The 15,375-nt window shown below is 36.9% G+C and overlaps 1 protein-coding gene across 1 annotated transcript in view; it reads right to left on the bottom strand.

Moving 5' to 3' along the window:
- SLC15A5 (solute carrier family 15 member 5) overlaps nucleotides 1-8,391 on the bottom strand; it is a 98,841-nt gene extending 90,450 nt beyond the window's left edge. Inside the window, exons 1-2 of the mRNA XM_037848358.1 lie at nucleotides 8,025-8,391; nucleotides 3,285-3,507 (exon numbers count right to left, since the gene is read on the bottom strand). Of these exons, the coding sequence (XP_037704286.1) occupies nucleotides 3,285-3,507; nucleotides 8,025-8,391 (590 nt within the window). The remainder of the gene's footprint in view (nucleotides 1-3,284; nucleotides 3,508-8,024) is intronic.
- Between the last annotated feature and the right edge of the window lie 6,984 nt (nucleotides 8,392-15,375).

Raw genomic sequence — 15,375 nt, 5'->3', positions numbered from 1 at the left:
GGGTCCTGGGTATCCGTACTTTAAAAAAGTGTCCTCTGTTGGCTTTAACGTGCATCTAGGATTGAGAATCACTGTTCTCAAACAATGCTCAGGTGAATATTAAAACAGATTGAGGAAAAATGCTGTGGGATAATAAATTTTTACCACTAGTATTTCTCTAAGATGAAAGAGATTAAATTTGAATAAGTTCAGTTACAATCAGAAATATTTCATTATGGGACAGATATCATGTGGGGACAATTTGAGTACTAGATATTCAAAATTTCTGGGATGCATTAAATTGGTTTCTAGACTTTTCCAAAACTTTACCAGTACTCCGGGCCTTTGATCATGTATGATTCATTCTAGTAATTCATTAGCAATGGACTATGATATCAGATGGCATGCAAATTATCAGGTGAAGTAAGTAAAAAAACGCAGCAGCAAGATTTGAGGTTAATTGTGGTAGAGTTTAAAATTATGGCTATGAAGAGACTTAATTATCCACTTTCTCTTCTCTTCCAGAAAAGAATGTGCACAGGTGTATTTACCTAGATGATCTCCAGTGTGGTGACTCTTAATTGTGCACCTCAGATTTTAAAAAATGCCGAAAGAGCCAGATTCCAAACTGGATAATGGCACAAGAATGTTGGCAAATTCTTATGCCTCTTGATTTCAGGGAGTTTAGCTTTATTCTCTCAATGAGGAAGATCCAGTACCAGATGGTAATGTTGGCTGGGAATGGTTTTCTCGCCTGCATTTGGCAGCTCTACTCGGAAGCGGCACTTTCAGTGCCTGAGACTCCAGTCTATACTATGTAACATGATCACTGAAAAGCTTTAGGTGGTATAGATGGCAATGACACATCTCGTTAAAGGTTTGATAGCTATGAATAGCTGACATCTGTGCTGAAAATAGGACTGGATGCAGCCTTCAGGTGGTTATAGATTCCAGTGGTAAGTTATTTGTTGCAAGTCACTACTGAAATTCATTCTATTAACCAAGCTTGTAATTTCCAGAGGCATTTTTGACTTGAAGAAGTAGGATATGAGTTGATGGGCTGCCTGTCTTAAAGATGGTCTCCTCCTAAATGGGTTCCCTCCTTAACAGCATTTAGACAGTGATTTTAGCTGATGATTTATTCATCATCATCATCATAGCTATCATGACTTGAATGCTTATTATGTGCTAGACTATTTTATGTATAAGTTATACAACAGCTGCCTAAGATATTACCATTGGACGGTGAGGACCTAGAGCTCTGAGAGGTTAAGGAACTTGCTCCAGGCCATTAAAACTCCTAAGTGACAGAGCCAGGATTCTGCAGCTGTCTGACTGCCCAGCAGGGTCTCTGCCCATCTTGCCATCAATCCCTACAGGAATTGATGTCTAGGAATAGCATTAGCATTCATTCTTATAAACTGCAATCTGTGGCTGTTTATAAAAGTTTTCCTATAGTTTAGTATTTAAACTGGAAAAATAAAAAAAAAAAAAAGAAAATTCAACTAGATTCAGTCTTCAAGGAGCTTATGATCCAAACAGTTCTTTATCACATTAAAGAATAATGCCCTGGTTCTTCGTATACATTTCTAGATGCCTTAACTTTAGGTTTTAAAACACTACATGATTCTTTTTACCAGAGATTTTAATGAAATTAGAAAATAATTGAACAAAAATGGAGCTAAATGTGCTCATCTTAAATTTGACCTGGTTCTGCAGAGCTGCAGAAATTCATTTTCACTCCATTCCCTATCCCCCTCCCCAAAGTCCTAAAGCACAGACCCATTGGGAGCCCCCTCCATTTCCCAAAGGAGGTATTTCATTCATATAATGTCTCCTTTGTAATCAACACTGAGAAATGTCACTTTGATTAAACACAACTCTGAATGACTAAGACCATAGTACAATAAATTCTCCAGAGCTATCTTTCAGAACAACTGATTGCTCTCCAGTCTTAATCCTCCAGAGTCTTATTTAATCAAAATGATGTTGCTAATTAAGGATTAAAACCTCCGAATAGAATAAAAAAGAAGGATTTTTCTTTCTCCTTTGGGCAGGTCAAGGAGGCAGAATTTGCTATAAGGAACTAAAGAGTCCCTTCCACCTTTGGTAAAACTGCATTATTTTCTGACATTTGGACTTAATCCCAAACAGGCCTATGGCTTTGTAATATTAATATAATTAGAAGAAAATGGAAGGAAGGGTGGAAGGAAGGAAGGAAGGGAGGGAGGGAGGGAGGGAGAGGGGAAGGAAGGGAGAGGGGGAGGGAGGAAGGGCCTTGAATAGCTAGTTGCTTATATGCCAGAAATTATTTATGCAAAAATTTTTCAGTTAATGCTTTTAATATGAATTTTCTTTAAACATTTTGTCTGATATTATCTGTGCATTGTTTTGATCCATTTGATAACACTGATGAAAAGACTCAGAATATTTTGGAAATATGTTGGCAATCAATTTCACAGAAAAGAGAGAACAAACGCTTAATGTATCTCAGATCTATTTGATGTCCACCGAAGAAAAGCAACAGAAAACGACAAAAAATTCTATACTTAATACCGACCTGCTTTCCCTTCAGAACTAAATTTCCAATTTTTCCTTGAATTTGTATTTGGTGATAGAAATTGGTTCCTTAAAAACCACATAAACTGTAGAAAAACTCATTGTGAGAGATGATTCACGTGGAATACAAACTATTCAAGGTGTTGGGGTAGAAGAGGATGAGAAACAGAAGTGCTGGGTAATGCGGTAAGCTGCAAAATACTTCATCCTCATCTTCTGTCTACATTGGTCTGTGAATTTATAATCCTTGCCAAATTAGTCTATTACAACGTAGACATAACTATTAACAGCTACTTTTTATTGATCACCTACTACATGCCAGGTTCCCTGCCAATGAAATACCTATTATTACCTCTAATCACCAGAGAGGCGGTATTATTATTCCCCTTTACAAATGAATAAATTGATGCCTAAGGAGAATAAATGACTTGGCCACAGTCAGGTGGCTTGTGTTAAGGAGAGCTGAGACTTCCACACTTTTCAGTCTGGCTCCAAAGCCATGTTCTATCCAATGTGACAAACCACTTGGCACATGTTCATGTGGAGGATAAATTTATCAACGTGTTGAGAAGGTGCTGGTGAGGTGTATTCGTCTGGACCTGACTCATTTGCTCCTACAATAACTGATGGAATCATCACCACCTCATCCATTACATCAACATGGGGCCAGAAAGCAAACAATGAGAAGTCCCCAAAGAGAAAATAATGTCATAAACTTGTTTCCTCTCCTAATTGATACTACGTACCAGTTAAAAAAACACATTCGCTTCTTTGATCCATACTCCTGAAGGCCGTAGGCACCCAGTGGGCAAACGATGGCTCTTATCCCGCCTGTGCCCAGGCAGATGGTCAACAGTGCTACATAAAACAGTCTGTTCTGCTCCTTTTGTGCTATGTTGTTAATCACATGGTACGTGCCTATATAAAAATCTTCCAAGGGAAAAGCAACCACAGATAACAAAGCAGTTCCTGTAGGTAGAGCAAAAAGAGGAATAAATATAGCATAGACCAAACGAATCACCATATCCCATCATAAATAAGTACTTTCCTCTGAAAGAAGGATTATTATGTGATTGTCTTATTAAAATATTTATGACAATTATTGAAATTTGAGGGATAATCCAATTTTTCTAAATGTGAAATTTCCTTCAATAGATATTTTAACTAATTTAGAGTCCTTTTATTTTCTCCCTTCATAGTTGAACTATCTTTTCTCTCAGAATGTTAAGCAAATCATGCCCATTTTAACAAAATTAAAACGATTCAGAAATACATCAAGTAAGAAACAAAGATGCCTCTAATTCCACCCTGAGAGAAAACCACTGTTAACAAGGGTCATCTGTTCTTAATCAGTAGAGTGATAGAAAACTCAAGGGTCTCAGAAACCTCAGCGGTCTGTTAAATTTTTAAAGGAAGAATATTATTCTAGTTAAGGAGAACATAGCCTCTATTTTCCTTTTCTCCCTTCCCTTTCTTCTTTCTAATCCCCTTCTTACTTCTCTCTTTCCTTTTCCAAGCAGTTGGATGGAGCCTTCTTTGCCCACACACAGAGAGGTGAGAAGGCTGGGGAAAGGAGAGTGTGAGGTGGGTGATAACTGCACACGTGGACAAAGGAGAAAAGGACAGAAAGTGACAAAGGAGAGCTGAGGATCCTTCTCTGAGGAAGGAGCTGAGTTCCACCTTCCAGGGACCACACTTGAGGAGTCTCCTTATCTAATAAAAATTACTATTCAATTTCTTTTGTTAAGCTCTTACATTTTGCAGAACATTTCCATGTACTATATTGTTTTATCTGGGAAAAACTTTGTGATGTTGGAGGGTAGATTTTATTATTCCGATTTTTCAAATGAAGAAACAGGATCAGTGAGGTTAAGTGATTTGTCCAAAGTTACAGAGGAATCCAGGGGTGATCGCTCTCTTCTTGGAATTCCCATCACCACTTGTCAAATCGTCAGTTTTTTAAATAGCAATTTTTCCCCCATAAGATTACAAAAGTAATGCATTCTTATTTCAGAAAATTTGAAAAATACAGAAAGACACCAAGAATAATTTTAAGATACCAAAATGGTGTAACCCAGATATAGTCTTTGCTATTTATTATAATTTTATGAATACATTTTACTTAAATAACAAACTGAGATTACACTGTTGATTCTTTTTAACATAACCAAATAGCATGAACAATTTCTAATATCTTCATATATTCTTCTTCAAAATGATTTCTAATAATGATAAGGAATTCCAATCATAATTTGTTTGAAAATCATTTTTCAGTTATTTTGAATGAATATTGCACAAAATATCCTTACGCATAAATTTTGTGCACATCTTTATTTCCTCAGCATGAATTCTCAGACATTCATATTTTTATGGCTTTTTAATGCCATTGACAATATGTTCTTTAGAAATATAACGATTTAACCTCCCACTATCATTATATGAGACACAGATGTCATCAACACTAGTTACCATTTTTAATCTTTTTTTTGCCAATTTAATGAGTGAAAAATGTCTTCTCTGTTATTTTTGTTTTCCATTTTATTAACATGGCATTAAGATTTTTTTTTGCTATTATATCTTTTCTATAGTTGTTTTCTATGGTTGTATTCCTCATTTAGACTGTCAGCTCTTCAAGGGCAAAAACCAGGTCTAATGTCTCCTCTGTAGTGGTTTTCTCAATGGGAAGAATAAATGTACCAAATAGTTATTTGCTAATTGATTGATTTGCCAACAGTGTGGACTTTTTACATTATTGAGTTTGAAAAGTTTCCTTTTGTGGTTAACCAGATGTGGAATTAACCTTTGTCAGTCTCTCTCTTCCCACTCAGTCCTCTCCTTTGGCAGTGTGATATGAGAGGCCTGGCTAGGCAATGGGTTACCCATAGAGGACGGGCAGAGGAATTGCTTCATGCAGTAACATTTGTTTAAGGACAAGGCACTTTTAGTCCATATGGTGCCTTTGTGTAAGTTAGAAAGACATTTTACCCCCATCTTTTGGGAAAATGTCATAATATAATGCTTTCATTGAATCAAGACTTTATTTCTAACTCCTGTAAACTGATGTACTAAAAATACAAATGAATGACATGATAAAATTTCTCCTCTTTGACGTGGTGCTATTTTGCCCTGCACAATCAGCATACTTGTACTTGGTAGCTCTGTATCAAGCACCGTGATGTGTCATATCCCCTGCCAGGTGCTCTGTTCTCCAGGAGCTAATGAGTCCATTAGGCAATGTAGACATGCAGGTAGACAATTATATTATAATGTGATAAAACAAATCATATAGGTATGATCAGAATGAGGTTAGACAAGCACAGAGGAGCAAGCAATAAGCACTGTATGTGTCTTGAAAGAAAAGTAGGAGTTTTCAGCTCTTGGATATGGGTGGAAAGCTGAGAGAAGGTAACAGTTTAAGTTGGAGAAGAGAGCACATGTAAGATTAGAAGAGTAAGGAAGACATTAAGAAGTTCAACATGGTTGAGGTGGCATACCGAGACAGAAGTCTGGAGAGGTAAATTTGGTATAGATTGTGAAGGGTCTTGTGTGCTAAATTTATGTTTGGATTTTATCTTTTGGATAATGGAACCAGAATATAGATTTATTTTTAGGAATTTAGTGTTGCTGGTAGAATGGTGTGTGAAGTCAGACTGATGACTGGCAGACTGGGAAGTAGGCTATTGTAATGGTCAAGAAATAGAAAGCTGCATTTTTGAGTAAAAGTTGCATCAATTCCAACAGAAGAGGCATTTCTGATAGAACCTGTGTTATTTAGTGACTGGTTGGAACTTGATGGCAGCTGTGAGTCGGGGACACAAGTAGATGGCTTTTAATAGGAAAATGAATGGACATGGATTGACTTTGCCAAATTCTGAAGTCGGGACTTCAGTCCTAGTCTGATAACCTACACAGGAACTTGGACCTATAGGTATTACCATGTTAGACACGAAGTTACGAAATGCTACTGATGTGGCTAGTAGGATAGCCTGCCACTAAGTTGAGAGTAAATTATTCAGGTCTCTGCTTAAAATGTATCCTTATCAGAAAATATTCCCTGACTTTTCAATACCAAATAGCAGCCCTCTCACTGTCTATTCCCTCCTGTCTCCTTACTCAGTTTTATTTTTCTTCATAACACCCATCATTACCTCATCAACATCTATTTACTTGTTAACTTTCTCTTTCCCTACACCAGAAAGTAAACTGCAGCCAAGCAGAGACTGCTTTTTGCTCTCTTAAGTTCCCAGATCCTGGAACAATGCCTGTCAGAGAGCAGTCAAGAAGAAATATTTGTTGAATGTTGAATGAGTACTTGCCATGCAGTGACTTAGTTTTTATTCCACAGAACTTAAGCAATGAAGACATTTACAAGTTTGAATCACACTCTGATCTTGAATCAGCGAATGGTAATTTACCACCTGCCTGAAATTGTGTGATATGTTGAGTGCCCTTCCTCATTCACACCCTCTCCCTCCAAATGCACATTTCTCCTGCACATGTCATTATTGGTGAACAACACACTAAGTTCCTCAGCTCATAACCTTGGAGTTCATTTTTGTTCCTCCAGCGCATTTGTGCCCTTATTTAGTTGCCAAGTTTTTTGTTTCAACAGTTTTTCTCATGATCTCTCCCAAATTGATGCTTTTCCATTGCCAAGACCATTATCCTGAGATTCTTCTGGTCTCTCTCTATTTAATCTCTCTCTGTGGTTGTCCATCCTGTTTATTGATGAAAAACATTTTCTAAACATTGGTTTCATCTTATCCTCAGTGACTCCTTGTTGCTTAGAAGAACAACTTGAATTTTTCAGCCTAAAATTCTAGACTATTCATCAACTGGCTTTCTACTCCTTAGCAAACTATCTTGATGTTTCCCCAACATCATTTCACACAATCACTTTCCTCCCAAACTTTTATAGATATACTTATTTTTCTCCATGTAAAGAATCACAGGTTAGTGTATGAATTCATCCAATTTTTTAGCATATAGTCATAGCTCATAACACAGAAATCATGCCTTCGTATGCAATCTAAATTATTATATGACTACCTAAAGGACCACTTTTTGATGAAAATATATTTCTCATTTATTCTATGTGAACTTCAAAAACCATTTTAGCACATTTCATCTTAATTGTGAAGCAAATAAATTTCATGCTTCACGTGGAATTTGTCATGAATTTAGGTTTTGGGGTAGGAAGGAGGAAAAGGAAGGCATTTTAAGTAGTACAGAAGTCAGATATGTAAACATAATTATTATACAATATAATAAGTGCAATGATATAGTATCAAAGCACCCTCTAACGCACACATATACATGGTTAATAACATCCTTCAAATAATAAAGAGAATGAAATGCATTGAAACAACATTCTTAATTTACTACATTTTACCTTAAGACAGTATGGGAATAATATAACCAAAAAATTTTAACAAAAATTCATGTAATGAGTTTGCAAAACAATCCAACCCCAATAGGACACTCACCTAGAAAATGTAGAAATAAGCAAATATATACCAGTTTGTTTCTTCCTAGACAGACATCTGCAAGCCATCCCGCAAACACAGGGCTAAGTATTGAAGTTCCAATAAAACACAAGTTCAAAATGGCTGCCTGGTAATTGCAATAGCCAAGCTTGACAGTGCAAAAGGGAATCAAATTGCAGACGACTTCGAAGAAAGTGAACCTCTCACACAGCTCCACCAAAAGCAAACAGAGTCCAACCTGAATTTTTTTCACAGAGCGTGATGAAAAATAACCACCATGTCTTATAGTTTTCTCCTTCTCAATGCTGTCAATGCTGTGATTTAAGGGCCCTTTCTCATCAGCTATTTTGAAGTCGGTGACAGACATGACTACCTTCCCTGAATACAACTTGTGTTTGTGATTTGCACTTGGTGATTTTTTTACCCCTGCCCCTCTCATGAAAAAATAAATAAGGCCTTTGCTTTGAATTTCACATATCCATGCTAAAATTTCATAAGGTTTTTTTTTTTTTTGCACATCACTGTTGTTCATTTTGATTATTCAAGAGTGCAGAGAGGAGGCTTGAGTATAAAACATTTATGGTAGTCCAATGTAGTCAAATCGGATTTGTTTGTTTGATTACTTAGAGGCTAAATTAGACTCTTCCTCCAAAATTATATTGAATTAACATGAATCCAGTCGAATACATGTGGAAACTCATCTGCCTCACACTGATAAAGGTTTAAATACTGAAGCAGAAGATGCCGTTTTTCAGGAGAATTTGAGCACTATATCAAGAAATAATTTGAGTCTAGTAATTTCTGATACTTTAATTAAACAAGCCAGAACAGTACCAAGAGATAAAGCGTGAGAGAAAATATGTTTTGAGGGGGCAGGATGCCTTATCTTTTTTATATTTAGTGTTATTTTTGGTTGGAATTCTGATAAGAAAGTTAATTAGGTAACAAAAGTGCTAGTACATTGAGGTAACAAGCAGAGTTTACAAGAAAGTAATTTAAGTGCACTAATGAAAGGAGAAAATATTAAACAAAAACCGTCTTCTTTACTTTGACCCCATGCTTGTAGAACAGCTTCTCAGAGAAAATAAAAATCAGAAAGCACTATTGGAATACCTTATTATTAGCCAGCAACCAGGGATACAGCAACCAGCCTACACACGCTTCGGGGATTATCGGATCTGGTATCACCCTGACCCTCCAGCTGGGTGAATGGATGTTGGCATTCTGTTTTAGAGAGCAGGAGGGCACCAATTAAATTTTAAAAAAACCAGCAGCAAAAGAAAACACCTTTACATTTAGATGTTTAGCAGCAAGGACATAGGAAGGCAAGAGAATGGTGCTATTGAGTCAAAGCCTTAATAATTCAGCATGTAAGGAGTGAGATAAGAATGGTATCCTCAAGTTGAATCAAAAGTAGAAGACTGTTAAGGGCTTTTGAGTCTAATTCTTATCTTTTATTCTGAGAGATTGGAAACAAAATTCTTTGCTTTGACCCCTTCTAAGAGTCTCCGTATAAAGACAGCTATTTCAATCTGCTCAGCCTCACTTTCCCCTTCTTTGGTAACAATGCCCTGTTTTTCCTATATATATATAGAGTGAGCATGCCATTTATTATTCAAACTTGGACTTTTTATGAGTGAAAGGATGCTATGTATAGTTATTCCTGGACAACAGGGATACACAGGGTCTGTCCAGGGCAATTCTACCTTTGGAGAGCCTCTCTCCCCTATTGAGATCCTGGTGAGGCTATTAATCAGGGAATCCCTTTCTTTTGGCAAGCTTGAGTAGTGCGTAGCTTAAGATGGTCCATTTACTTTTTCTCCCAAGGAATTTTCATCATGAGTGGAATGACTCAAGAGTGGATATGGTGGAGGCTGAGTCATGGAAATGGCAGTTCCCAAAAAGGGCTTGCCCACGAGGCCCTGATGGAGAACGCAGTGCTGCACTGCTTCTTATGCTTCAGGAGGTATGACTGTAAACTACTGGAACCCTTCTAATCTGTTTCAGTTTAAGTTAGCCACACCTGCTTTCTGTGTAACAGACCTTACATTTTTGTTTGCCCCAGATGCATTGCTCTCCAGCCAGTGACTGATATAATTAGTCCCAGTGCCATTCTCCAAGCAGGTAGCTCTGCCCCTTCCCAGGGCCTGATTATGATCTGTTTGAATTCTTCGGTTGCTCTGTGTATCTCTGCCCAAGAACTGGCCATGTGTTGTGGAAGCATGTGATTTGGGGTGACTGGCTCAGGGAGAGCAACAGCATTTGCCTCTTTGAGAGGCTATTTGATAATTCTTCAAGATAGCCACCTACTCAGAAATAAAGTTTATTTTGTTATCTGTGACCGACAACAGTATGTAATAAAGACAAAATAGCAGAAAGACTACTCACTGAATTGGGAGTTAGGAGACCTGAGTTTCATTCCTGCCACTTCGTCACTTAAGGCAAATTGCTTTACATCTATGAACCCATTTCATCAGCTGTGAAATACAAACAGGAGAGCTTACTTCAGAAGGTCATTTCTGAGGCTTGTTTTAGAAAATGATGGAATGTCGAGGATCATACATGAAACAGCCTTTGTTATTATTTGTTCCTATATTCCTGCATTTTCTAGCTACCCTAACCAATGAGCCATAGAGAAATGTGGAACCATTTCCAAATTGCCAGTTTGCACAAAGGACAGAAGTCAAGGGGACTAGATTACTCCCAGTAGAGTTGAAGTAGAGGAAAAAAAAAATTCCTTTTTATTTGTTGCTTGCCTACTAGTTCTCAATACCAACCTCAAAGTGAGCTTAAAGGATGAGTACCAACACCACTTGAGAATAACACTTGGGGAATATTGAATGCCATCATCTTTACCGACAAATCTTGAGCTTTTGAGTGGGGACTTACACATAGTTTAGTTTTATGCAACACTCCCTCTCTCCGCCCTCCACCCCAGGCTTGTTCTCCATTTCTTTCTCTCTTTCTATAATGAAATGATATTTTTTCTCCATTGTGAAAGCAATATATGCACATTGTATATAGTTGGAAAAAATATATATATATAAAAGGAAGAACAAACAGTGAAAGTTTTTAGAGTATTTCTTTTGATTTTTTTTCTCTATGGCTATTTGTCATTAGTAGGTTTTAAATATTTGAATTGTATAATTATATACAATTATCAGGTAATACATTTTCTTCTCCTTTTGTGGGAAATGTTATAAGCATTTGAACATGCCAAATGAATTCTTTGTAAATAAAATTTTTTATGTTTGCATTAATAGATACATTATTTGCTTAACTATCCTTTCATTTTCGGTTAGTTACATTTGTCTCACTTTAATAATGTCAGTCTTTCTCTAACTTTGAACATGTACCTGCATTTAAAAAAAAAACTTCATAAATAATATTAGAATGAATATCTTTGGGCATTAAAGCTTCCCCCACTCCTAGGTTATATATATCCTTTGGCTGAGTTTTCAGAGGCAATATGACTGAGTGAAAGTGTGGGAACTTTTTTATACCTCTTGATACATAATATCAAATTTCAATATAAACTTCAGGCATTTTTTTAACTGAAAAGTCTATGTTGTGTTTGGAATGCAAAGATTATACTCAACACTAGAATGCTTCATTGGAAAGACAAAGGTTTTAAGTCCAACATGTGAGTTAATAATGTTGATCATACTTATATATAGTAAAATGTATATAATTTAATAGAGAAGATTAGCCAGAGGACCATCTGATAAACTAATGAATCACCCACATGGTCATGTTTGCATCAGATCCTTTATGGATTATATTGGGAATGTACCAGAAATGCAATCCCTGCTTTTAAGGGGGCTATTTTTAACTATGTAGTATTAAAAAGCATCTCTATAAGTTATCTCTAAGATGATTATGAATTCTGAGGAAACTATTGTGCCTTCTAGAGTGTTTTAGAGTATGTTGCTGTAGTGCTTTTTCAGGTTATATGTATTTCCAGAATAACTTTTCACAGATCCTCTAAATACTTAACAAGGAATTTTTTTCTTGTCCTGAACATTGAGAGTAGGTGCAGTCTACATGAGGTCATTGAATCTCAAGGGAATATTGCTGCTAAATCGTCCAGTGCTTTGATCAAAGTGATGGGTGGATGAATTGGGTGATATATTGTTTTACCACCTAGAACATCAATGAGGATCTGAACACTAATGACTGTAGCTGTCTCTCTTTAGAAATCTCATATTCTAAAGAATCATGAGGACGAAGTCATAGGGAAAAACTTGAAAAACAAATCCAATATAGCCACTGCTACCATACTCACTGTTCTGCCTTGTACCTAGATGATAAATCACATTACTGGACTGGATAGGCAATCTAGCAGTGGAGAGCTGCAAGTGGGTGGCATTGTTTTTTGCTATACCTCTCTCTGTTTTTAATCCAATTTTATTGTGATATATTCACATACCAGATAATCATCCAAAGTGTACAATCAATGGTTTGCACTATCATCATATACTTGTGCATTCATCACCACAATCAATTTTTGGACATTTTCATTACTCCAAATAAAAGAATAAAAATAAAAATAAAAATAAAAAAGAACACCCAAAACATCCCATATCCCTTATCACCCCCTGTTGTTTATTTATGATTTATCTTTATTTTCTTACTCATCTGGATAAAGGGAGTACAAGTCACAAGGTTTTCAAGGTTACAGTCACACTGTAAAAGCTATATAGTTATACAGTCATCTTCCAGAATCAAGGCTACTGGATTACAGTTCAACAGTTTTAGATATTTCCTTCTAGCTATTCTAATATGCTAAAAACTAAAAAGGGATAGCTATATAATACATAAGAATAACTTCCAGATTGACCTCTCAATTCTCTTTGAAATCTCTCAGCCACTGAAACTTAATTTTGTTTCATTTCTCTTTCCCCTTTTGGCCAAGAAGGCTTTCTCAATACCATGATGCCAGGGCCCAGGCTCATCCCCGGGAATCATGTCCCATGTTGCCAGGGAGATTTACCCCCCTGGGAGTCATGTCCCATGTAGTGGGGAGGGCAGTGAGTTTACCTGCAGACCTAACAAGCGTTTTTTTTTTTTACTTCAGTTTTATTGAGATATATTCACATACCATACAATCATCCATGGTGTATAATCAGCTGTTCACAGTACCATCATATAATTGTGCATTCAACACCCCAATCTATTTTTGAACATTTTCCTTAGACCAAAAAGAATCAGAATAAGAATAAAAAGTAAAAATAAAAAAGAACACTCTAATCACCCCCCCCATCCCACCCTATTTTTCATTTAGTTTTTGTACCTAATTTTTCTACTCATCCATCCATACACTGGATAAAGCGAGTGCAATCCACAAAGTTTTCACAATCACACTATCACCCCTTGTAATCTGCATTGTTATACAATTGTCTTCAAGAGCCAAGGCTACTGGGTTGGAGTTTGGTAGTTTCAGGTATTTACTTCTAGCTATTCTAATACATTAAAACCTAAAAAGTGTTATCTATATAGTGCATAAGAATGCCCACCAGACTGACCTCTCAACTCCATTTGAAATCTCTCAGCCACTGAAGCTTTATTTTGTTTCATTTCGCATCCCCCTTTTGGTCAAGAAGATGTTCTCAATCCCATGATGCTGGGTCCAGATTCATCCCCGTGAGTCATATCCTGTGTTGCCAGGGAGATTTACACCCCTGGGAGTCAGGTCCCATGTAGTGGAGAGGGCAGTGAGATCACCTGCAGAGCTAACAAGCATTTTCAAGAGAAGCACTTTACTAGTGCCCAGTAGGCACAAAGGTCATTTGAAGATTAATTCATTTTCCCTTATCAATTCTATTTAATTTTACTGACAATGAGGCTTAATAGCTGGTCTGAAAACATTTTAGAGAACATGAGAATTAGCCTTTCTGTATTTTAATTACAAAAGTTGGGCATCAAAACTTTGCTGAACTGAAATTCTTTGCTGCACTGTTCAAGGTGTAAAGTAGAAATGGAAAGTAATACATGGACTTTATTTTCTGTTTTATGAAAAAGACTTTCTCTGTGTAAACTTCTGCTCCTTCACGATAAAGGGTCTCTGACAATTGTATTATCTAGCCTCTGACCCTTTTGTCCACTGCAAAGGAGAATAACTTTAGCCCCTAGCAGATAATAGCTCATGCAGTCCCAGGAACACCTCAATGTTCAATTCTTCTCCATGAAATGTGTCTTCTTTCTGGGAAAGACAAAGATTGAGGCCAATTGCACTCCTGTTTTAGTTTCCTAGGCCTGCTATAACCAAGTCCCACTGGATGGTTTGAAACAACAGAAATACATTGTCTCAGTTCTGGAAACTGGAAGTCTGAAATCAAGCTGTTGGCTGGGCCATGTTCCATATGAAATCTGTAGGACAGAACCCTTCCTTGCTTCCTCAAGGTCCTGGTGTTTGCCAGCAATCCTTGGCATTCCTTGGCTTGTAGAAGCATCACTCCAATCTCTTCCTCCTCTGTCTTCACATGGCCTACTCCCCTATGCCAGTCTTGGTATGTGTTTGAATTTCCTCTTCTTATAAGGGCATCAGTAGTGTTAGATTAAGATCCACCTTAATCTACTCTGACCTCACCTTAACTAATCACACCTTCAAAGACCTTCTTTCCAAAATAAGGTTACATTCACACATTATGGGGACTTGAACACATCTTTTTGGGAGACACAATTCAACCCATAACAACTCCTCTGAGGTTTTCTTCCACACCATGTTAATAACCATAATTAACTTTGCTATCGTGCTGACCTGAGTATAGAAGATGTGTCTGTATAAAATAAGGTAGAGAAGAGCTTTCACAGGGATACCATCTATATTGTTGCCGTTTTTCTCTCTTCTGTTTCTGCTCTTACTTCAAAGTAAAGACAGGCTTATGAATAGGGAATTGATAATTCCCAAATCTCTGTTTAATCTCTCCTGAGATCCTGGTGGACTTCTCCATCTAAATTTCTCACTGAAAATTCAAACTCATATTGTAAGCTTAACTCATTATCTTCCTTCCAGAGTCTGTGCCTCCTGTTCTGTTTTCTTTCTGGCTAATGGCATCACCATTTACCAAAATACTCAATTGAGAAAACTATGAGATAACTTAGATTTTTCTCCACTGCTTCTCCACCTATTCTATTACATTACATTACAGCATAGTATATTTTTATATAGCATATCATATTGTATATCTTTTCCAGCAAATATTTATTGAGTACTTAGCATATTCCAGGCACTATCCCAGACTTGGGAAAAGAAGTACTGCCAATGCAACCTTCTGTATATCTCACAAAGCCACCTTTTTTCTTCACCTTCTCTGCTATAGTCTTAATTTGGGCCCTCAACCTTTCTCCC

The sequence above is a fragment of the Choloepus didactylus genome, chromosome 8 (genome assembly GCF_015220235.1).
Source record: "Choloepus didactylus isolate mChoDid1 chromosome 8, mChoDid1.pri, whole genome shotgun sequence".
In the NCBI taxonomy this organism is placed as follows: Eukaryota; Metazoa; Chordata; class Mammalia; order Pilosa; family Megalonychidae; genus Choloepus; species Choloepus didactylus.
The sequence above is the reverse complement of the archived record's forward strand: the minus strand, read 5'-3'. Positions and strand labels throughout refer to the sequence as shown.